This window comes from Lepisma saccharinum, chromosome 8 (genome assembly GCF_977018435.1).
Source record: "Lepisma saccharinum chromosome 8, izLepSacc3.1, whole genome shotgun sequence".
Taxonomy (NCBI): domain Eukaryota; kingdom Metazoa; phylum Arthropoda; class Insecta; order Zygentoma; family Lepismatidae; genus Lepisma; species Lepisma saccharinum.
In genome coordinates this window covers 70311402-70335201 of record NC_139236.1, presented here as the reverse complement: position 1 = coordinate 70335201, position 23800 = coordinate 70311402, and the positions used below count along the sequence as shown (strand labels likewise).

The 23800-nt window shown below is 36.8% G+C and overlaps 1 protein-coding gene across 2 annotated transcripts in view; it reads left to right on the top strand.

The window, feature by feature from the left end:
- 5PtaseI (inositol polyphosphate-5-phosphatase A) overlaps positions 1–23800 on the top strand; it is a 44309-nt gene that overhangs the window by 1758 nt on the left and 18751 nt on the right. For both annotated transcript variants that reach the window (XM_083126851.1, XM_083126850.1), the window contains exons 2-10: positions 3643–3684; positions 6433–6533; positions 11254–11341; positions 11874–11937; positions 13763–13866; positions 14809–14925; positions 17836–17891; positions 22181–22265; positions 23661–23750. In XM_083126851.1, coding sequence (XP_082982977.1) covers positions 3643–3684; positions 6433–6533; positions 11254–11341; positions 11874–11937; positions 13763–13866; positions 14809–14925; positions 17836–17891; positions 22181–22265; positions 23661–23750 — 747 coding nt within the window. The remainder of the gene's footprint in view (positions 1–3642; positions 3685–6432; positions 6534–11253; positions 11342–11873; positions 11938–13762; positions 13867–14808; positions 14926–17835; positions 17892–22180; positions 22266–23660; positions 23751–23800) is intronic.

The window sequence follows — 23800 nt, the reverse complement described above, 5'->3', positions numbered from 1 at the left end:
AACAACATTAAGTACTCGTTAATGCAAGAAATAGACATTATTTTCGTTATAAATTCATTGTTTCACCTAAGTAAGTGTTCCGGACTGCATAATAGTACGTTAGCAATGTAAAAAAGTTCGAAAGAGATCATTCCCAGGTGTCTCAGGTATAGTAAAGTAGTACCCTAGATCCTGATACTAACACGACACCAAATTTTAACTATGTTTCCTAACCTAACAGAAGTAACCTATCCAGGTGCCAATGGTTCGTGGGGCTAGCTATTCTCCGTCAGAAAATTAATTTTCAACGAACAACATGAATTTCAGCTATGAAACATTCCCACATCACACAAAACACCTTCCCGATGTTCGACAATGCTACAGGAACTTATTACGGTAAGTAATTTCTTCTGTAAAAATAAATAAATGTGTCCGAAGGATAGTAAACAAGTACCGTAATTTCGGTGTCCTGATGACGTATCTGTAGTTCATATTTGGCGGTCACTTGTTAAAATTGTCCATTTACGTGTAGAACTTGTAAAATAACCTTGCGATTTACCACGGTCATTGTCCATACACAGCCATTGGGAACCATCTTTCTTTCGCAAATTCGTTAATGGTCTTCCTTTATGCACAACAATCTTGCTACCTTTAATATTGACGTCAGACAAGGAATGCCTATGAGGTTAGGTTAGGTTCCATTAGCATAAATACAAAGAAAAATTAATATTTTGGCTAAGAGGACTATACATTGTCTTGCCTAACATGAAAAAGCTCTCTCCCGTGATGTCAGAACACTATGTTGCTAAAGTGTTGTGCGATAAGTGACACCCATTCGGGGGAAATGGCATGTTCCGTGGAGCTACTGTTCTTATGGTACGGTCACGTTACGTTAAGAAAACATAGTTTGTTTCATTTTTTTTTTGATTTCCATACTCGACCGCCAATTATTACATGCAGATTCGTGATTAGGAGTTCACAATTAGTGAGTAGGCGAAATTTCATAGAAATTGGAGAGTGGTCCGGTATTGTAAACTTGTAAAATGGACTTGAACACATTGTGCTGCTATGGTCAATGATTAGCTGGTTAATTATCACAATTATATTAATATCTAAAGCTTGTCTGTTCAATGCTGAAAGCTCCAAACTTGAGATAATTTGTGAAGTATAACGTTGAAATGTTTTGTCCATAGGGTAAACATCTCCAGGAGAGAGGAAATTCATGAACATGTTCCACTCGCCAGTTCTAGCCTTTCCACCACAAACTTAACATACTCAACACACTTAGAACACTAGAATACTCCTGAAAGCACCCAGCAATCTGAAGTAGAGGTGGAATTTGTAGTTTTTTATACACATAAGAAGTGTTTCAATCATGATTGAAATCAATAAATGATAACATGCGTAATGTACTGACTAGCACTTTTGGTACCCTTGAACCGCTGTACCCCCTTGAAAAAGTGAAGTATTTTGCATAATTTATGAATGTTTTCAGCCCAGCCTCCATGGCAGAGTGGTTAGCACATCGTGCTACGATGCCAGCATCCCGGGTTCGAGTCCCGGCATGGATGTTTGTGAGTGTCCATTCATCATATCATCATTTATCCCCATCTTTGAAAATTAATTGTTTTTAGTTTGGGGAGATGTGTTATTGTGAAATAAAGTATGTATGTTACCTTACCATGAAGCAGAACAGCTCAAAGGCTTCATGCAAGTGAATATAGCACCCAACATGATATTCCACAACAGCAGCTATAATTTTATTTTGTTAGGTTTGGAGTTGATACCAATTTCTGATGTGTTCTTTCACTATTTTAGTGTGGATACAAACGGTTTTTACTAATAGAAAGCAACGAGAGTGCTAAAAATGTCAGGTTTTTACTTTCGTGGGCTATTCTTTGGGATTAAATATCTCCATTAAATTTGTGTTTCCACTTGCTGGAACCAATTTTATACACTCGCCGCAAAATGACTTCGGACCTCATAACAAAAGCACAAAAAAATACAGAAAATTCATGTGAAAAGCTATTAGATACAGCAGCATACATTAGTACGGAGTCATGTTGCCTTTATTTTTGAGAACCATTTGGATGTGCTTGGGCATGGAATCACTAAGACTTTGGAAGTAATTTAAGTCCATGTCAGTGCACCACATTTTCTTCAGTTCCTTTTTGGAGGGTCTGTAGGTTCTGAATCTTCTTCTTTCCCAGGAATTGCTTCATACAATGCCAACAATTTTCAATTGGGTTGAGATTGGGGCTATTACCAGGAAACTCAGACATCTTTATCTGTTGTTCCTCAAACCATTTCCTTACCTTAGCCGTGTGACAAGGAGCGTTATCATGCATGAAAAGAACACACTCGTGGATCTGAAGCATATCCACTAAACGATCCTTAAGAACATTGATATATCGGTCTTCGTTCGTAGTCGCATTTTATGGTAAGAAATATAAACCTGCCCTACCCTTTTCAACTGAAAAACACCCCCCCCCCCCACACACACACACCATTACAGACTGGGAGTGCATAATGGTCGGAACCGTATACTTTGGGTCCTATCAATCTGAAGATGATTGACGTCGAACCTTAGCAGCTCCCATTCGGAATTGTTGAAATGAGCTTTCATCGGAACACATGACTTCCCTCCACTGTGCTGGTGTCCAGTGTGCATATTTCTTTGCAAAAGGAATGCAGGCAGTGAGTAGTGGCTTCTTAGCAGCAGTACGACGTGGCAGATCCAAGTCTTTCTGTAAATGGTGCTGGATCATGCGAACACTAATGTTTTCCAGCAGACTCGGGTGCATTTCTTTAAGTTGTGATGATGCTGTCAGCCGAGGGTTTTTCTTTATTTCTCTCATCAGGAGAGCATCCGTAGATTTGGTTGTTTTTCTTTGCCTCCCACCACCGAATTTGTGCTTTGGAATGACAGTCTGAGGCAGTCCTCTGGTGGCTGCCAGTACCTTCATTATGGTTGATTTTGCACGACCTGTTTGTTTACATATCGTCTTTATCGGGACGTTTTCACTTTGCCATGAAATAATGCTGGCTTTTTCCACACTACTCCAGTACTTTCCCGGCATATCACAAATACACCTGTACAGTAGTCAAATATCCAACACAAATACAGTAGGAAAATATCCAACACAAAGTGCACCACACGAAAACAGCAATTTATCACACACACTACACCAGAAAGTCACCCTTCCTAACAACTAACAATACAAAATGAAATGAACTCACTTATCAGCAGTAATACACTGTTGGCAGATATGTTCATGCAGAAACAATTCCGTGTTCGAAACAAAACAACACTAGATACAAGGCTACAAAATGATAGACCGCTTACTATGGCAGATTTCACATGTAATTTTGCGGCAGGTGTATTTCGTAAAACATTGAAATCTGTGGATTAAAAAAATCAACATAATTCTCAAGGGGGTACAGTGGTTAACGGCCCTGCACATTCTACCGTGAAGCCTGGGTGCAGAGTTCATGTCCCATATAAAGCATGTATGCTTACCTACCTATTTCATCAACACATTTGTTGGAATGGACACAGAAGGGCAGGAGAGTGAGAAATATATCTGCACATGTACAAATTAATTATAATAAGTTTTTATGAATTAATGATTAAAATAAATGTTTAACATTTTTATTTCCCAGCCTTCAATGATGTTAAAACTATGGACTCAAGAATTTTTATCAGTAAGTACGATTTAATCTTATTACATGTGTTTCTGTTGGCTTGCTGGCAGAGCACGTTATGTGGTTGCCTTTTGGTCTCTACCGAAGAGCCCTGGTTTGATTCCCAGCCGTGTCATGTGTGTTCTTTGTGAGTTTCCCTTCAACAGTCACCTCATTTTTGCTCATCCTCATTGTTGTGATGAGTCAAAGTGGCAGGTAAGTGACATAATATTTGTATTGTATTTTTTAGTCAGAATTGGAGGGAAGGTAGACATTTTTGTGTAGCCAAGTTTTACTGAGGAGGAGGCAGATAATTGCTAATTATCTTCTTGCTTTTCACTTGCCATCTCCGTCCGAACATCAAACGTTCCCATACCTCTTCAACTTCCATTTCCTTCTGTGCGTCACCCATTTCTGCCTGCAGTTGATCTCTTGCATTGACTGACTTACTTGAGCAAGCGAGTGTAGAATGTAGACAGTCTCTTCTGGCTTGTGTTAAGGGCTTTGCACACTGAGACGTGGGGAAACCTGGAAAAATCTGGCAACAGAACTTTTGTCGTCTACTTCTACTGAAATCAAATGGTGTAACGCTTACTACAGAGGACCGTGCGGAACCGAAGCACGGGAGTTCCCGGCTAAAAGTCTGCAGGTTATTTTTAACGTTATGGCCACTGAGATGCCGAAAGTTAAACTGTTCCGTTATCTTGCCTTGCTTCCAGCATCTCAGTGCACGTCAAGCTTTAGTTGGCTTTCCGTGGCCTCCCATTCCCATTGCACAAAATATTGTGAGTAACTGCACCCAGCTATGGACCGGCATCTCTCTTCCGCCATACAATGTTGCAATTCAATTCCAGTCGAGGCCGTGTCACGAGTTAAGAGCAACCCACATATTACAATTTGAGGGAGTTTTTTTTTTATTATTCAAAAAGGGAAATTTCAATGGTATTATCTCAATCTCACCATTTTCCAAGTATGGCAGGATCATAGGAACTTTTGTTTTCTGTTTCCCCGTTCAGTAAAGCTCGAAGCTCTTGCTATCGACTGGTTTGAATAGTTTGTCTATAGAGGGCACATGAGAGCATTTTTCTATGATCAGTGCATTAGGTGTACATGCTAACCATTCACGTTACACCACCATCGCCATACAATTGTCTCAAATTACACATATGCATTGTCCAGTCTAGGGGGTTAATTGAAAAAAAATGGTTCTAGCAATAAATTTACTTTGCTCATGCTTAATATGGACTTAACCTACAGTTAAAAATAGACCTTAACTATTGATATGTACCCCCACAGGAAAATAAACCTGAGCAAAATTATTGTGGTTTGCTTGCAATGTTAGAATAAGGTAAAGTTCCCTGTGCATATAGCACCATGCTCCAGCCACATTTACGCCTCACTGTTGCCTTAGGTACCCATTGATTTGAGGCTGGGTGAGCCCCAGAGCCACATTATGCAGGGACCTTAGATCAGCCACCCTGGGAATCGAACCTGGGTATCCCGCGTGGCTGCAATGTCAGAATATATTTGTAAATCATATTATTGTTGTTACCACTATTACGAAGCTAACTCCTGCACATTACAAAATACCGTGAAGACATATGGGAAGTAGAGCCACACATATTCACAATCTCTGCCATTTGTGCAGGTGATGCGATCAGCACAATGCTCCAGCTACCTTTACCTCTCAGGGTTTCCCCCTGTTACCCATGCATTATACCCTGGTCTCTCTGCATGCAGAGATATTGCTGCAGTAATTTGCATTCGATGTCAACCACCACTGTAACTGAAGCCTGGTCTCCCATGTGGCAGTCGGACACCCTACTGACTGAAGCACTATAACCCTAATTCTCTGACTTGTTTAGTGTAAGAAAACGGATATGTTTAACTTTCATACATTTGATCATACGTGGGTCGTTCAATATATAAGTTTCCGTATGCTGTAAATTTTTTTATTTTTAAGATACATTAGAAAACTATACATACACGTGTAGGAGGATCCTTCCTCACTTCTCCACATAATCCCGATAGAGATTCAGGCATTTGTCCCACCGTTGCACCAATTTGTCCATACCCTTTGCAAGAAAATGAGGGCTCTGGCTATTGAGCACTATTCACACATTCCGCTTCACTTCTTCATCTGTTTCGAAACAGTAACCTTGCAATTCAGACTTTAACACTGGAAAAATATGGAAATCATTCTGCGCTAAATCGGGGCTGTATGGAGGGTGGGGCAGTCGTTCCCACCCCAATTCTTCAATTTTGTGTTGTGTTTGCACTTCTGAGTGGGGGCGAGCGTTATCGTCAAGAAAAATGACACCAGCTGACAGGAGACCTGGTCGCTTATGTCGAAGTGCATTTTTCAGTTTATCCAATGTTTGACAATAACGGCCACCATTAATTGTTCTTCCTCGATCCAGAAAGTCCATCAGCAGAACACCCTTAGCATCCATGCTTCTGAACTCCTTATGACGCGAGCCCGTGTTTTCCGATCAAGCATTTACTTTTCACCCTTCAGCGCATGCGCCTTCACGTCTGATAACAAATCGATTGTTGTTCCTTGAAGACGAAGGATGGTGCTTGTCAACCATGTGCTTCTTTTTAATGGCATTGCTTTATACAATATTTTATAGCACAGGGAAACTTATATATTGAACGTCCCTAGTATCTGTATTTGTATTTTTCTTAATTATAGCTGTGTAATAATAATATAGAGAAGAATCCTTTCTTAAGATGCATGGGACACTTATGTTCTATCATTTCTTCCAGACAGTGGCAAGACTGGACCCAAAGTTTATAGCATTACATTGCCAGGAGGTTGGAGGAAAGAATTACGAACAAAGTATGAAACATGTTGAATATTTTGTAAGGTAAGAGTTCAAAATATATTTTATGGCATTGTATTATAGTTATTTTTAGGGATGAACTGATATTCACCGATGCTTGAAAATCGTAACAATTAAAAGTCGTTCACGATATTAATATGCAAGTATTCCAATGCAATTATATACATCAGTTTATCAGGATTTGGTTTAAAATATTAAAAAAATGTCACCAGAATATTAATGTAGCTGTCATTTAATCGCAAGATCCATTTTTCACACACTAGTGGTGCAAAAGTAATGAAAACTTTGAATTTCCTGTAACTTTTAGTATAATTCGACTCCCCAAAAAAAGTTGTGCAGCATTTTTGTGGTCCTTGCAAATTACCTAAACTTCAGAAAAATATGGCTGGTATCGGTAACCTAACGATATCACCAGTATTGGCCGATACTCACAGCCCAGCCTTGGTTATTTTGCTTTTTTGCTTATTTATATTAATTTCTATATCGAGTACTGATGGAATGGATGAAAGAAGAACTACTAAATAACATATAGTCCAGGCAAACTAAAGCAATTTACCATCAAACCTGGGCAAAATTGCTTCAGAAGATTTTTAAACAATTTCTAGCTCAGGAATCATTGCTGAATAACATATCCAAAATCGGACCACGGGAAATTCCCAAAAACTGATTTCAAAATGGCTGAATGGCTATTGTGAATTTCCTTACATTGTATTTTAGTTTGTGAATATTTTTTAATATTTTGTGTATTAGTACTTAATTTTTTATTTTTTTTGTTGTGTTGAATTATATTTTTCCTTTTAAGAATGGAAATCTCTGAATTATGCGCAATTTGGGAAATTGAGAAGATGTATTTAAAGATGATCACCATGAAAGATCAGTTTTGCATGTAACTTGAAAAATACTGATAGAGCCGCCTCGTGGATGATTTGCAGTTGCAAGCTATGCTGAAGATTCTCTCTAACATTGCAGCAGCCAGACATCAAAATTACCGCAAGCCCCTATACCTGTACTTGCAGAAAACATTTGTCTTCTGAAAATCCAACCGTGCAGAAAATGTTTCTGGGAGGTAAATTTGTGACAAGATGAAGTGACAGATTATGGACCGGACTCTGATTGAATTTTTGTTTGAAGTCCACTTTATGCACAGAAAGGCTAATTGGGGCTGGACCTAAAGTTTAAAGTAGGGTCCGAACCACTATGTGCCTCCACCAGGTATCGAATCCATTACCCTGTGTGCGACTCGAATTTGACCTCTTGGCATTCCCTGCAAAGCAGGTGAGGACTCACACACGAGGAAATGGATTTACAGAAATCCAGAAGGCAACATGGCTGTTTTCCATACACTTGTGTTCCACTTACAACTCAGTAATGCAAGAATATACCAGAGTTTTGATTAAGGGTAGTGAACAACACCATGAAATTTGAGAAAGTAGATAAACAAGGGACTGTAATGTTGTTATAAAAAGGAATAGAACGACTGGAATCCACATTCTCATTCCATTTTGACTCAACTTTCTGCAACACTAGAAGAGCAGTTAATTTTGATGAATTGCATTACATTGGTACGCATATCATCTTCAAAATAATTGAGAAAGTTTGTGTTCATATATTCTGCCAAAAGATTGACAGAGTGAAAATCATAGAATTTTCTGCTGCTGCTGCCTTGTGGGCCCTGTCAGATACAATATACAAATAGATGCAGGACTCTTTCAGAGAATTAAAGACTTTTGCCACTGGCGGTGTCACTTGAAGATACCATGTCTTACAAGCTTCGTGCATATCCTCGTGCATTATTCGAATGATAAAGTTGTTGGGAGTAGCCCAGAATTCTCAGTTAGGTCATGAAATAATCAAATACACCAACATCTTTCGATTGGAAGTTGAAGAAATCCAGTGCATTTTGGATGATTGATCTTCGAATTGCTTCTGTACCATGCCAAGGACAATGGTCTCAAGTCGTACTATCGCAGTGATATATATATCCCAATACTGTGTACAAAATCCTTGGAATTCAATCATTGTTGGGTCGTGCCATTTGCAAGCTGCTCCTGTTTCTGTATGTTTTCACGGGCTATAATACCATACCAAGAATTTTTCTGGCCTCCCCGATGCCTGGTGGAGGCACGTAGTGATTAGGATCCCACCTTAAACTGCATGTCGAGTCCTGATTAGGGTATTTCCGAATAAAATGGACCTAAAACAAAAACTCAAAACCGCATTGAGAATGTGCTAGATTGGGAAATCCTCAGCATTAGACAAATTAGTGTCATTGCGCAATTCTTTGCAAGTATACTCCGTCTTGGGTATGTCTGGAGCAAGCTAACAAAAAGAAGTCTCTGAGTATGTAGTTATACGAGATGGCCTACAAATGAACACATTAGAGGGAATGAGATTGCATGTTGGGGAGTAAAGCGACTGCATTTACCAACTTTCGCAGCAACGTTTACTGCTTTGCTCTGCCCACTCGATTTCCCCCTTCTCTCTCTCTCTCTCTCTCTCTCTCTCTCTCTCTCTCTCTCTCTCTCTCTCTCTCTCTCTCTCTCTCTCTCTATCTCTCTATCTATCTCTGTGTGGCTTTGCTCCAGAGATAGAAGAGACAGGGTATAGCTGATTTTCTGGAAAAGTTCACTATCCGTGCTGTAGGGATATTGCTGGACATTTTCTTTCTGGATTGAATTAAAAGATCAAACTCTTATTGTTACACAGAAAAGTTGCTTTTTTTGCATGGCAATGCCCACGATCCCCAATTTGGGATCATGACAAATTATGCTGCAGAACAAAATGGCATCTCATATACATGAAGATCTTGATAGAAATAATAAACATGCTTTGTGTAGAAAATCAAAACCAAAATCTTTATACACCTACAATTTAAAAATATTTTTAAAACTTGAAAAATTGAGGGATGAATATATTACACTTTTGAACATAACTGTATCTATAAATGTATCTAAAATTTCTGTGTTAACTGTTTTTTTGTTTCATCATGCAACAAGAACCTTCAATGATGTGTTCATGTGTATAGAGACAAAAATTGCATCGATACATTATGCTCAGGGAAACAATATATGTGTGATTCCCAAAAGGGGATCATGGACGTTAATGGGTTCTAAACCTTCTGAAGCAATTTTGCCCAGGTCCATGTGTAAATTGCCTGAACTAATAATTTCTTATCTGGAATTGGAGTCTCTCTTGTTTCTTTCAGAAATGTTTTAGTTTACTATATGGCGTACACTTTTAGAAGGAACATGAGTCAATACCCAGCCAGTGCTACTGCGCTGTTGCCAAACTATCTGCTAGCGCAAGGGAAGGACAGAAGATTCATGATGTGTCCATTATTTTGATAATGCATGCACAGTATATATGAGTACAGTGAGATAATATAGTGAATATTTCTACAGGATTACAATATCATATCACTGTAGCATATGCGAGAAACCCATACCTGAAAGAAGCTTGAAGGTATTTATTGTTGAGGAACTGCCAGGTCATCATCACCGCTCTCGTAGTCTTCCTCAGTCTCCGTGTCACTGTCACTGATTTCACTCATTTCCGAGTCACTCTCCTGGAGGTTAATGATTAGATTTTGCACCCTTGGTGCCTGTACTGCTGGTGCTAGGTTTTGAGAGTGACATTATTTGAAATAAAAAGAACAGACAGAACACACACTATTGCACGAAAGGGCTGTATTTAATCTTTTCACAAACTGTTCTTCGTGGCACACAAGTGAACGATAAGCAAATAATTTTACACCAACCTTGCTACGAAAACGCTGCCAGACTTTCAATGTTTGGGAACACCCAGAACAATGAAGGGTCATTGTTTATATCGAGACGAATTTAACACCCACAGTTTCCCCTGGACACAACAACTCAGCTGCGTCAACACAGTGGCAACGAAAAAAACAGGTGGAAGGAAATGAAAGGTGATGTTTCCCTTGTTTCTTCAAGGAATGCTAACTCCGGCTGTAGGCTACAGAAATGCATATGACTTGGACAGTTAGGTTCAAAATGTCCTTCCCCATCTTATGATGAACCTTAAGTGGCAAGTTTTATGAAAACTTCTTGCCCGCAAGAAAAATACAGAACATGGCTTTTAACTTCCATGCCGCAGTCTCCTAACTGTACAACGTTGCACTCCTGTCATTGGCTGATCGCCACACACACCCTTTGCGTGACCCTGCCTGATATCACTTCTAAAAGCGTGCATCGTATAGAGATACGGATTTAATCAGGACAATCCATTTTTTTAATCTCTGTCTGTGAAAATATCCTGATTTTTTTTTTGTTTCATAGCAGACTTTCAAGCATGTTTGTCATTTTCACTAGAAGAACCTTAGTACATAAATTATAATTTAATTAGTTCAAACATATGAGGGGGAAAACATTGCAGCTTCTTGAAATAATTTGAACTTCATCTTCAAAGTTTATTTTGGAAGGAGAATTTCTTAATTCAGTCTCTCACAGTTCAGGAGTTGTGTAGTTTTGTGTGATGAAATAAATGCAAACACATCAATTTTGCTGTATATTCTGTTTGTAAATGAAGTTTAAAGTTCAAAAAGAGTGATTTTGCAATTCTAGTTTTCTTTGTCTTGATAATTGGATTGTCATACCATATTGATACTTAAATGATTGCGCATCTAAATATTTTGAAGAACTATTGTGCTTGTTTGAATCAATATTGCTAGTGCTTGCTTCAACTTTTGTAGTTGATACTTTTAATATTTTCTTTTTTATTTTCATAGGTTACTTATGTCAAGTGACGAACTGAGACTGTTTGACAAAATACGGGTTTATTTAGATGAAGATTTTTCTTCAGCAGAAAAATTCACAGTAAGTATATTTTGGTCCAATGAGTTCTAGTTTTTATTAATTTTATTTTTAATTTACTTTAAAGAGTTAGTCCATATTATTACCTGTCATATAATAACCAGTAACATATAGCAATAAATGATAACATTTTGGCATAAGACAACTGTGAGTCTGTGTTTTGTCAACAACAGACAGGTGGTTAACCTTAGAACTGATTCAACAAACTGTAATACACAATGAAAATATTTTTCCTTCCAACTCCATTGGGTCTGATGATTCAAACAGGGAAGCGAGTGAAATATTACCAGTTATAAATTTAAATACATCATTTTTTTTGACCCGTCGGGAGGAGGGTTTATAATACACATAGTTAATGATAATGTAGACCTAATACAGTTTATGTGTTTGCTATTATGTCTGTCTGTGTGTCTTGAGATGTAATCAATAAGTATAATTTTTAATTAGTCACTCTTCACTGTTTTGCTCCTATTGAGGATCTTGGTGGTAGAAATTTTTGTGTGATAATGTTAATATAACCAAGTTTCTCTTTCAGGCGCTGGGTAACTTCTATTTTATACATGAATCAATTACAGATGTACTAATATGGGACTTCAAAGGTAAGAAAAGCCTCTGTAATTATGTCTTATGATTACCTTATCCAAACCTATCAAGAATTTTTTAAATCATGTTTACCTTTAGTTTTAATTGTGTTGCTATTTTTTGAGTATGGAAGAACTTTTATTGCTATTCTAAAGATAAAAGTTTCTTCCTCAGCATGTTGCACAAACATAGTTTAACAAAGGAAAAAGTGCAAAGAAGAAAGTAAATAAAATATAGTACATATTTAGAGAAGTTCCACATTCCATCAAACAACTGCATTCTTCAGTGTTGTCCATATTGTTAGACCAGAATTTTTGGTTGGAAAATGTAAGCGTTAGCTAATTTTTAATCTTCTGATACTGGTGATGATGGTGCAACATATTTGTACTAGGACCTGGATATTTTGTTAATTATTTGCAATAGTCCATTTTACCACTGTAATCATTTTCTGAGTAATCAGTGTTTCTTCTGTGGTATGATTAGTTACCTCTTATTTAGATTCTACAAATGTTCATTTTTATGAAGAGCTGCAAATCCAATTCAATTAACAATTTGCCCCAGAGGTCTGTGAACAAAATCATGCATAATGGTAGAGACATCAAGAAAGTGAGTTCATGGAGCAAAGCGTTGTGTGTTGCTTCAAATGGCAGGTTTTACAAAGGTTGCAATGTCCCCTCCATGCAATCCCTTTGTGTCTCACGTGTTCATTGGCTGAGCCCATTTGGGTCACTCCTTCCACAGAGTACCATGATTAAATATTTTTACCCTGTTTTGGTCTTATCTCCCATCCCTATAGAATGACCAAGGTAAGTCTGAAAACTTGAATTCCAAGAAAACAAGGCACATGTTGTGGCTTTGTCATAGTTGTTTTTGAATAGCTAGACTCAACAGATATCCTAGGATCAACACTTAACACTTTCTGTAAGCAGTTTACCCTGAGAAAATATGTCGTACCAAAATTTCTTATCTTGGTCATTTTAACTGCCATATGTATCAGATTGATACACAACTTGCAGGCAGCATGTATATTTCTTATACACAGCTTCTTTGATACAAATGTGTATATGAGTTTCGCTGGCCTACTGGAAAGGCAGGTCTTGGTGTCTGCGTTTTCTCACAGATGGTTTGGGAGTCAAGTTTTGAAAGCCACTAAAAGTGTGCCATACGGGCAGTGTGCATAATAATTATATATGCCAATAAAAGAGCTCCGGTCTCGCAGAGAAAAATGAAAAATTCGACCTGGCAGTCGAAGTGTTAAAAGTCCTCTAAAATAGTTGCAAATGTTAGGACATACCTCTAACATGAGTCATGCCATATTCTGAAGTGTAAGTTGATAATTTGAGATATTGCTAGTCATGCATATTTCATTTTCAACAGAAATGTGAATGAAACATTATTATGTTCACTTTTCATGTTTTTGAGAGGTTTGAGGTGCATTTTCCTACCATATTTTGTCACAGAATGACGGAATTTAGAGTTTGTATACCAACGCGACACTTTCTGAAGTCTGAATTGTCCTGTGAGTTAAGAAAATCACGGAAAATTCATTAATTCTGCTGTAAATATTTGAGAAGCAAGAATGGATCCTTTTACACAGGAATAAACTTAATACTCGGATAACTGCATAAATTTATTATCAGAAGGGAAATCTTTATTTTGTGTAATATGTGTAGGTTTTAAAATCAAATGTGGTATTATATTCACCATTTTAACATCAAAATGCCATTTTATATACCACTTTTGATGTGTCCAGTTTATGTACAGAAATCTTCATCTTTTGTTCACCATAAATATGCGACTCTAGTTATTGCACAGAAATGTTTTTTATTATTATTATTACAGAAATGGGCTTTGTACCTGCTAAAGGAAAGGAAGTTCATTCTGGGAACATTGAAGATGTTGCAACAAAAGAAAAATCTAAATTCCCTCAGGAGCTGTTCCCTGAAGTATGTATTTCTTTATTATATCCTGTATATTGAAGTAGCCATTAAATGTGTGTATAAGTAATAGATACAGTCAGTTGGAATATTATTGATATATTTGTTGGTAATTTTACAAGTTGGACAATTGCCACAGCATGCAGTGTGCTTGTAAAGTTGGCAACAAAGATAATAGTAGTCAAATTGGCAGTCACAATCAATTTTCATTATCTGTTCCTTTACATTGTGTGATCTTGAAATATGGAATAGTACTAGTGTTGGAATATAATTTGTCCTCTGCTTTATTCACATGTTTGTTTGTGATTCTTTCAGTGGATTAAGAAAAATGATTGAACATGGCAATGTACAATTTGCATACAATTATCTTTGCAAATGCTTATCTAATTTTGATACTCTTCTTATGATATATGAAGAAATAATTTTACCTATAAAATAATGAAAGAAATGTATAAAAATAACTAATATTAAATCCTAATTTTTGGATTGACCTCCACCTTTCCTCAGGAATGGGAGATTAAGTAAAAATATAACTTTAAACTACTCCAAAATAAGTATCAAGATATAGTCGTGATCAAACATATAGTAGTAAGAATTATATATGATAATACTTATTCAGAGTAGCACAAATGTAGCAAAGTAGTGAGTAGTAGCATTATTGAGAAGGTGTGAGCTTTCCTGTAAAAGTGGCTGTAGTGAAATTACATTCATTTTGTGCTGTTCAAATCCCTGAACACAATTAACCTAATGCAGTAGAAAAACAAATTTGAATAATCAAAACGTGATTCAATTATAACTAAATTGTATTACAAGTACTCTTTTTTCTTAAAGGTGTGTACTGACATTTTTAAAGAAACGTTTGAAACATGCAATTTTCAATATCTCTCACTGTCACTAATAATTTGATTTCAATTAAAATGTTTCCGCTCACTGCTTGAATTCCATTTTCAGTGTAAATGGTCTCGCAAAGGCTTTCTTCGTACAAGATGGAATTTAAAAGGGTCCATGTTTGATCTAGTGAATATACATCTCTTTCACGATGCTTCAAATTTTGTTGCAATGGAAACTGTGAGTATATTACAAATTCCATATAGTATTATTTATAATAAATATACCCTTGTTTCTGATTGTATTGCCAGTGCCAGAATAAAATAGTATGGATAGGTGTATCAATCGAAAAATTTCCAACAATTTTTCAAATTTGGTATTTTCACTTATATAATTTCTATAATTGTGCACTCCATTTCTATAATTGAATGACGAATGGCCAATTTGTTATTTTGTTTCTGAATATTAAGTGTAATTCAAAAAGTAATTGAAATGGAAAAATGCAAGAAACAGGAAAGTAGCATCTGTATGCATTTTATTTCTGTTACTTTCTTTATGAATACAAAAACAAGAGGATTCATGATATATTTTTTTCCAATAACCAATAAAGTACCAATATAAAATAACCAATGTGCTACCAATCTGATATAAAATTGTAAATGTTCCACGAAGAACGTTAACATCCTTGATTAATTTCTGTAACCAAGTGACTGTATTAGAAAAAGAAACTGCACATTTTGACATTTACTTTAAGAAGCAACAATGCATATGAATTACACCTTTACTTATGATATTGTGCGGTGAACTTAGTAACAAATGGCATGGCTGGAGATATCGTCCTGTTCCTGGTCGTTCGTTTGAGTATACTGTTGTCATTACCAGTGATTTCATTTGTAATGTTCTCCTTCAATTCATTCATTGTCCAAGGGTGTATAGCAAAAAAAAATCCTTAAGGTACCATCTCTGAAAGAAGTTTGGGGATGTCAAATCAGGCAACCTCAGTGGCCACGAGTTTCAGGAAATTATCCGGTCCTCAAAAGAAGCTTTGGATCAATACCAAGGACTCATTTGATGACTGGTATGTTCCATCCTGTTGAAAATACCCTTGATGCAGCTCTGTTATTCAATTGCTCAACAAACACCATGAAAATTCATAGCATGCACTACATCTTCACAACGACTGAGATGGCTACGGAATCCTGCACAGCTACGCACTCTGAAGAAATGTATGAATCTCCCAGATTTGTTGCATCATCTGAAACTAATATGGATCATTATGATGCATTCCTGTTGAAATAGAATGAGAAAGAAATGTGTTGGTTTTACATGATTCACCCCGTATATTACTTACAAAGTGTTTATTTTTGTAGCAACATTTCATCTTTGTTCCCCAAAACTTTTTCGAGTTTACATTCCCAAGATGTGTACACGCATACAGAACCTTGCATATGTAGCCATAAACCATGATTCCGTTTGTACTTCCTCCCTCCCAAGTTTAATCTGGTGAGAACTTGTTTTTCCACCTTGCTGCTCATGTCACACACTTTTGTTTCTATGGATATGTCTCAAGAAATTAATATTTCCTTTATCCATGTCTGCTTTTGTGTACTTTATTCTTTTATGACCTTTGTTCAGTAATGTGAACATTCCTTCTAGAGTTACCTTGCTTTTTGTTATAAAGATCATATGCATGTCATTTATACAGAATCACTTCTTTTTTTCTGCTGTTCCAGTGCTGTTTTGTGTTTATTTTGATTATTAAAATAACTTATCTTCGGATCTCACTTTAAATGCCTTCATTGACAGATATCTGGGAAGCAGATTGTGTCATTTTTATACATTCATTACAATCGTCTGGTGGGACTTTGATTATTTTCCACAAACAAGTTCCAAAATCTCACATTTCCCATCAAACTACTAAATATGGAAGTCTCTTAAATGGAAACAAACAAGAACTGTGTCAGAGAAATACATATAGACTAGGGGATATTTTCTTGAAGTCTGAACAGCAAGACTGGTTCTGGTTTTTTGTCACTTGTAAGTCTTCTGTCCAGGTAATCTAATAAATCTTTACAAGCTTAAGGATCTCTTGTCATTGATTTTTGTGTGTTATTTGCAGGAGTCATTATGACTAGTTTTTGCGTAGTGCATGGTTATATAATGATATTGATAGAAGGGAATGCATTTGGAATGTCAAAGATATTCAACCAATATGCAAGTGTATAATATAACCTTACAGCTATTAATTGTCCCCGCCGACCTGGCTACAGTGGTTAGTACAGCATGCTACGATGCCAGGGGTCCCAGATTGGAATCCTGGCCTGGACAAAGGTGTTCATTTTTAGTGTCCTTTCATCATATTGTCACTCATCCTCATCATTGCTATCAGTGAATAGTGGCAGAAAAGCAACATAAAATAACATAATTGAATGAATCAATCAAGGGGTGCCAGGTTCGATACCTGGAGAATGTGCATCGGAAATGAAATAAGCAATAAAGAGTGGAATGTGTCAAAATATTTCATTCAAGTAGTGGTGGAAAAAGCCACAGAGGTGCCAATAGAGCTTGCAAACAAAACTACATGTTTGCAATCAATATTAGCACTTCTGTGGCTCGAGTGCTACACCCATGATCTTACCACCAATATTACCAGGTTCGAGTTGTGGTATGGGCATAGGTGCTTCTTTTGAGCGTTCGTCAGGCTCATCTTATTCATGCTTGTTGTCGTGGTTAACCTTAAGAGGCAGAAAAGAAACATACACATATAAATATAACCACCTCCAATTACATTGGTGGAATTGGTTTAACCAAGGATCAAACCTATCTCTTTGACATTCTGTTCCAATGCCATCCTTTATCCTCCCCACAATTGATATAAAATTTTTCACCTTGTAGAAATTTTAGTGTGTCTATGACTGATGTTAATGTCCTGTTTATAATACTGATCCTATGTGAACCTAACCTCTTTTATATAACTGGTTCAGTATTTCATAATTTTAGTTTTATCATAAAATAATTTTTGGCTATACTTTTTTATTTTCTGGTAGAATTGAACCGAGGATTAGACATTCTTCATTGATGTAGATATGTCCTGTACCATATGATTGTTTTTAAACAATTTCTTGAAATTCGACATTCTTGTCATTCCAGTGTCCATCTGTGTACTGTAAGAATAGGAAACGGGCCTTGGAATACACATTGGATAGGTGAGTTGGTTTCTTGCTTTGAGACAAATTTAGGGATGGAGGGATATTAGTGTTTTACTGATACTGATAAAACTACAGATGTAAGTTATTACCAATACCAATTGCTGATATTGTTGTAACTGTTGGTTAAAGAACATGAATGGTTCGTTAACCTCCATAATTTCTGTATGTAACCAGGTGACTGCCATGAGCCTGAATTGAGACATCTACTTGACAAAATGGTGTCGTTGTTGTGTGTTTATATCAGTAAAAATAATTACAAAATGTCAGAATTTTGCATATTGGATCAGCAAAACGATCAGTAATTTTACTGATAAACTGATATGGACAGGTATAGTTAAGATTACAGGGGTGAAGTACAGGAATATTGTAAAAAATTGGGGATGACCAGAAGGGTTCTGCTTTTTTTTAGCAGACCTATATTGTCATCCTCTTCTGGAGTTAACAAGTCTTACAAGTAAAGTTTTTTCCCATGGATGGAGGGAGTGTGTTAATGACTCTGGGTATTCCAGATGAGCCAACACAGCTAGTTTTAAATGCATTATTGCTATTGTATTAATTATTGGGCAATACTGTATTCTAACCTCTTAACATAAAAGCCCAAGTATACTCTGGTTTTTAATTTTCACAAAAATATAATATCCCGAGTATATTAAGGTTAACTTCTGTTTATCCGTACACTTTTTAAAAGGACGGTTATACTCGTTTTCCTATGTTTCTGTATGTTTCTGCTATATGGTGCTGTTGAAGTTGTTGTTTACTTGTCTTTCCGGTAGATGTCACTAATCTCCTTTCGACGTTTATTTTTGTCTACGGCATAGGTGTGAGGTCTTTGTTTTATTTCGTGTTTCTTGACGGTATTGTTCTTTTGTGAAAATGGAGAGTGAACAAGAGCTTGATATTGAGTTCAGTGGTTCAGATAGCTCCGATGAAATTTATGAAGAAAGTGATTCATCGGAAACTGACTTGGTAAGTGCCAGACAGTGGTGTGAAATTGATACTTCTGGACAACTCCCACCTGCCCGACCATGCTTTACTTTCACAGGTAAAACCGAAGTGAATTTCGAGCCACATATTGAGGATGTTATGCACTACTTTTATCAGTTTATTGATGATAATTTTGTTGACTGAAACTAACAGATATGCAAGGCAGACACTGGCACGAGAATGGAAAGACAACAATGGACGAAATGTATATTTTTATTTCACTCATACAGAGTATCGTAAAGAAACCTACCTATGAAATGTAGTGGACTAAGAATCCAATTTTAGCTACACCAATTTTTCCGACAAATTTTGCTGTTTCATAGATTTGTGAATTTGAAATCTGCATTTCTCTGATAATAGTACATATGACGCTGAGAGTCATCCTCAACCAAAAGTGAATAAAATATGGCCAATTTTGGATCACTTACCTACCAAATTTAAATCTGCTTGTACTCCAAAACGAGATGTGACAATTGATGAAAGTGTGATGTTATACAAAGGATGGTTGGGATGGGTCCAATATATACCTATGAAACGAGCCAGATTTGGCATCAAGTCATTCATGCTGTGTGAATCGGCAACTGAATATGTCTGGTCCCTAATAATATACACAGGTGCTGGCACTAAATTTCATGAGGACTATAAAGATTTACCCATGTCATCACAAGTTGTCATGACACTCAAGAAACCCCTGCTGAATATGGGATAGTGCCTAACTTTAGACAACTGCTACAGTTCTCCCCAGCTTACCAACATTTTGATATCTAATAGAACAGATGTGCATGGCACTGTGCGTCCCACAAGAAAGGATATGCTTCCATCGTTTCAAAGGATGAAACTGAAGAAAGGAGAGACTGTATCATTCCAACGAGGTAAACTTCTTGCACTAAAGTGGAAAGACAAAAGAGATGTCTCGATGTTATCCAGTTTCCACAGTGCGGAAATGGAAACATGCAGACAAAGGAACAAAGATGTTCTGAAGCCTGTGGTCGTGTTTGCATATAATGATACAATGGGAGGTGTTGATAGGGTAGATCAATACATTGCAAACAATACATTGCCACGAAAGCGAGGTAAAAAATATTATTAAAAAATATTTTTCCACCTCTTAGAACTAACTGTGTGGAATGCCTTTGTACTCTACAGAAAACATGGAGGGCGGAAGAGTGCCCTTGACTTTTATGTCGCTGTCATTGAGAAAGTGGTTGCTCATCATCAAAGAGAAGAATTTTCGCCAAAAGCAGCTGGTCGCCCCTCAGCAACGGCAACACCAATGCGACTTGTTGGTCACCATTTTCCTTAAGTGATTCCTCCAACTGAGAAGGAGCAAAATCCTACAAGAATGTGCAGCAGTGTGTGTGATGCTAGAGGGACGAAGGCTAGAAGAGAATCCAGATATATGTATGAGGAATGCAGTGTAGCTTTGTGCATTGATCCATGTTTGAAGGCTTATCACGCAGCCAGTAACATATAAACAATGTATTTCACATTTAGTGTGTGTACTTATACACATTTTAGGACCAATGACAGAGACCCTATAATATAAACAATTGTTTTCAAGTTCACTAATTAGTGTTTCAGTGCTGTTTTGTGTTTATTTTGATTATTATAATAACTTATCTTGCTTTTTTTTTCACAAGTTCTATTGGTAATATTCTACTCAGTGATAGCACGAGCATATTCGGGATTTTATTTTAGGGGCTTTTCAGATGCATGTATCTCATTGTTGTCAACAATCAACATTATTATAACCATTTATAATGTTCTTAACTGATTATTTCAACTGAGTAATAAAAAAATTACATTAAAATCTAAACAATTTTTTTTTTTAAAAAAAAAATCTGTATGTTAAGAGGTTAATGTTGATCCAATTACAGCCATCAACTGTTGCCTGAAATATATATTTAACACCTTCCTAACCCCCCTCCCTCACACACAGGCAATGCTACCAAAAATATTGTAGTATATTCATAAATGATGGTGCATTCGGTACATATTCAGTGAGGTATGAGGGCCTCCCCCATGGTGCAGTGGTAGCGTCATTGCCTTGTAATCAAGGGGTCCCGGGTTCGATACCCGGTGGAGGCTCAAGTGGTTCGGATCCCACTTTAAACTGTAGGTCCAGTCCCGATTAGCCTTACTGAGCATAAAGTGGACTTAAAACACCAACTCAAATGATAACCAACTCAGTGAGGTATGAGGTAAGTAGGCATTATCTCTGCTGTGTAGCCAGATCAAGAGCTCAGAAGGTAAACAGGCATTAGATAATAATACTTAATGCCAGTGTTGTAATTGTAGATGCAGTGAGAAGTGCTTGTTAGGGTATGTATTTGTAGAACAGCGGAGGTAATGGTGCTCCCAAACCTGATGTACAGCCTTATCTGTCACAGGTGTAGTGAGTTGCTTGGGGAAACCTCTACCATCCTGAACCATCACTCTTGCAACCAAAGTTCAATACCTTGATGGTGCTGGAAGGAGCTATTGTACCAGTTATCCCACTCCCTCCCCCCTCAATATTAACATACTGTTAGATTACAGAAGACTGAGAGGTAGTGGCTCATCCAATTAGTGCATGCGCACTTATGTCTATGATCACAACTAATGCAGACTGACTAATTCTCATCTCTCCTAAGCACTGTTATTTCTGATGATCCATCAACACCCACCCTAACAAGCACCATGGTTCTGATATGGATGTGTAAGCCTGTTTCCCCTCTGTGATTATTGTCTGGCTACACTGCATCACCCATTACCATCTTTCATTCTATGTAAGTATGTGTGAATGTAGCTAGGTTAAATAAATATTTATAATTTCATCTTGTCTGGTGAGTGTTTCCTATTTCCTTCAATTCTAAATTTATTCAGCCATCTGGCTCTCCTTCCTTTTTTCCAAACATATTTGTCTCTTTTCTTTCTCTCTCTCTCTCTCTGTCTGTCGCTCTCTCTTTCTCTTTCTGTCTGTCTGTCTCTCTCTCTCTCTCTCTCTGACTCTCTCTCTCTCTCTCTCTGACACTCTCTCTCTCTCTCTCTCTGACTCTCTCTCTCTCTCTCTGACTCTCTATCTCTCTCTGTGTGTGTGTGTGTTTTAGTGATGTGAAACCTTGGTAAATTTTATCACGGACAATGTTTGCATGTTTTGGAAGCAATTCCTTGAACTGTTTCCCAGTGAGGATTACAAGAAAAACCTTTGTGTAGCTGTAGACTTTGGTACTGCATGGATCTAAAACAGCTGGTGGGTTGGTTACACTGACAGTTTGATCACTGTGTTTGTCTTGGGGTAATTGTGTTATTCTTGTTTTTAGGTTCCATAATGATGATTATGAAAATGCACCATTTTTCGTCTTTGGAGACTTCAATTTTAGAACTGATACACAGGGTGTAGTCAAGGTATGATGGTACATGTAGTTTTGACGAAAGTTAAACACTAGTGCATGCCTATGCAGTCAATGTAGTATCACACATTATAGTAGGGCAATTGCATGCTACTTTTATGTGTACCTATTTGGTGGCCAGGTGCATAGAGTCGACTCATCATTGAAAGTTCTGGTTTCGATTTGGGCATGACTGTTCCTTGTGAAGGGAGTGTCCTGTTATCCTCACTGTTGCTCTCAGCGTAGATGTTACAGGGCCAAAAATTAAGAAAATGTACAAAAAAGAAGCTGTTAATACAGTGGAACCTTGATTTGACATTTCAAATTTAAAGTTTTCTCACATTATATACTCAATCTCTATGGTCTCTATGAAAACATATAATATTTTCATGTATTTTAAGTAGGGCTGAACCGATACCGACGCTCGAAAATGGTAATAATTAAAAGTTGTTCAAAATCTTGATTAATATTAGTGTGTGTAACCATCAATTTATCACAGTTTTGCTTCAAAATATTCAAGAATTAAGTCATAATATTAAAATCCTGCTATTGTAATCCCAAAATATAGTTTTCCCACACAGGATTGCTGCAAAATAAATGGAAACTTCTAGTTCTGCATAATTTCCATGATATAATTAAACTCCATGAATTGTTGCTCAGCATTCTTGCGGACCCTGGGAAAGACCAAAATGCCAAAAAAGTATCGGTAAATTAAATCCAACCGATACTCTCCAATACCAATACATTAACATCGGTATCGGATCAGTTTTTCATCTTTGTCCCCCTGAAAATGTGAAATTGATGTCCACCATAAATGATACTTGCACGGAGCTGATGTAAACAAATAAATGCTGGTAATAAGTAATAGATCTATGAATATGTACTGTTTTTAATATAAGAAACTATCTTATGCGCAAATGGAAATAGAAGGAAAGGAAACAAAAAGAGGAAGAAGAAATATCGTAAAGTAACCTGTGACAGGCTTAACACTTGGTTTGATTCCCAGTAGAGGCAGTGGTCCAAATCCCACTTTAAACTTATATATATCTTCAATATTATTTAATTAATAAGTGTTTGTCATTTTGCAAGTATTAATTTCTGGAGTTCCTGATGGGATTTAGTTAGAAATACTATAGTATTACATATTACATTTTGTGACATAATTCCTTGTAGTGGTCAAAAATATTAATGCTTTTGAAATGTAGGTGAAACTGTAGATCCAAACTTAGCTCTAACAGAAAATATGAGATATAGTCCTGAGGTTCACAGGAACACTTTTATTTAATTGCATTTGTATCTGTAACTTAGGTACACCACCCATGTATTGTAGTGATTCTCACCTAGCGATCCAATGGAAACCACCCAGAATTAAACCACAATAACATTGTTATTTCTTTTTCTTTTTTTGCAGAAATTAGCAGAAGGTTTGAATCCAGTAAGAATACCAAGTAATAAAAATAATGATCACACCAAGCTCCAGTATCGCGATGGAACAAGTCAAGTAAGTATTTAGATTTAAGGTAATTATTGTTAAGAGTCATTCCATGTTAA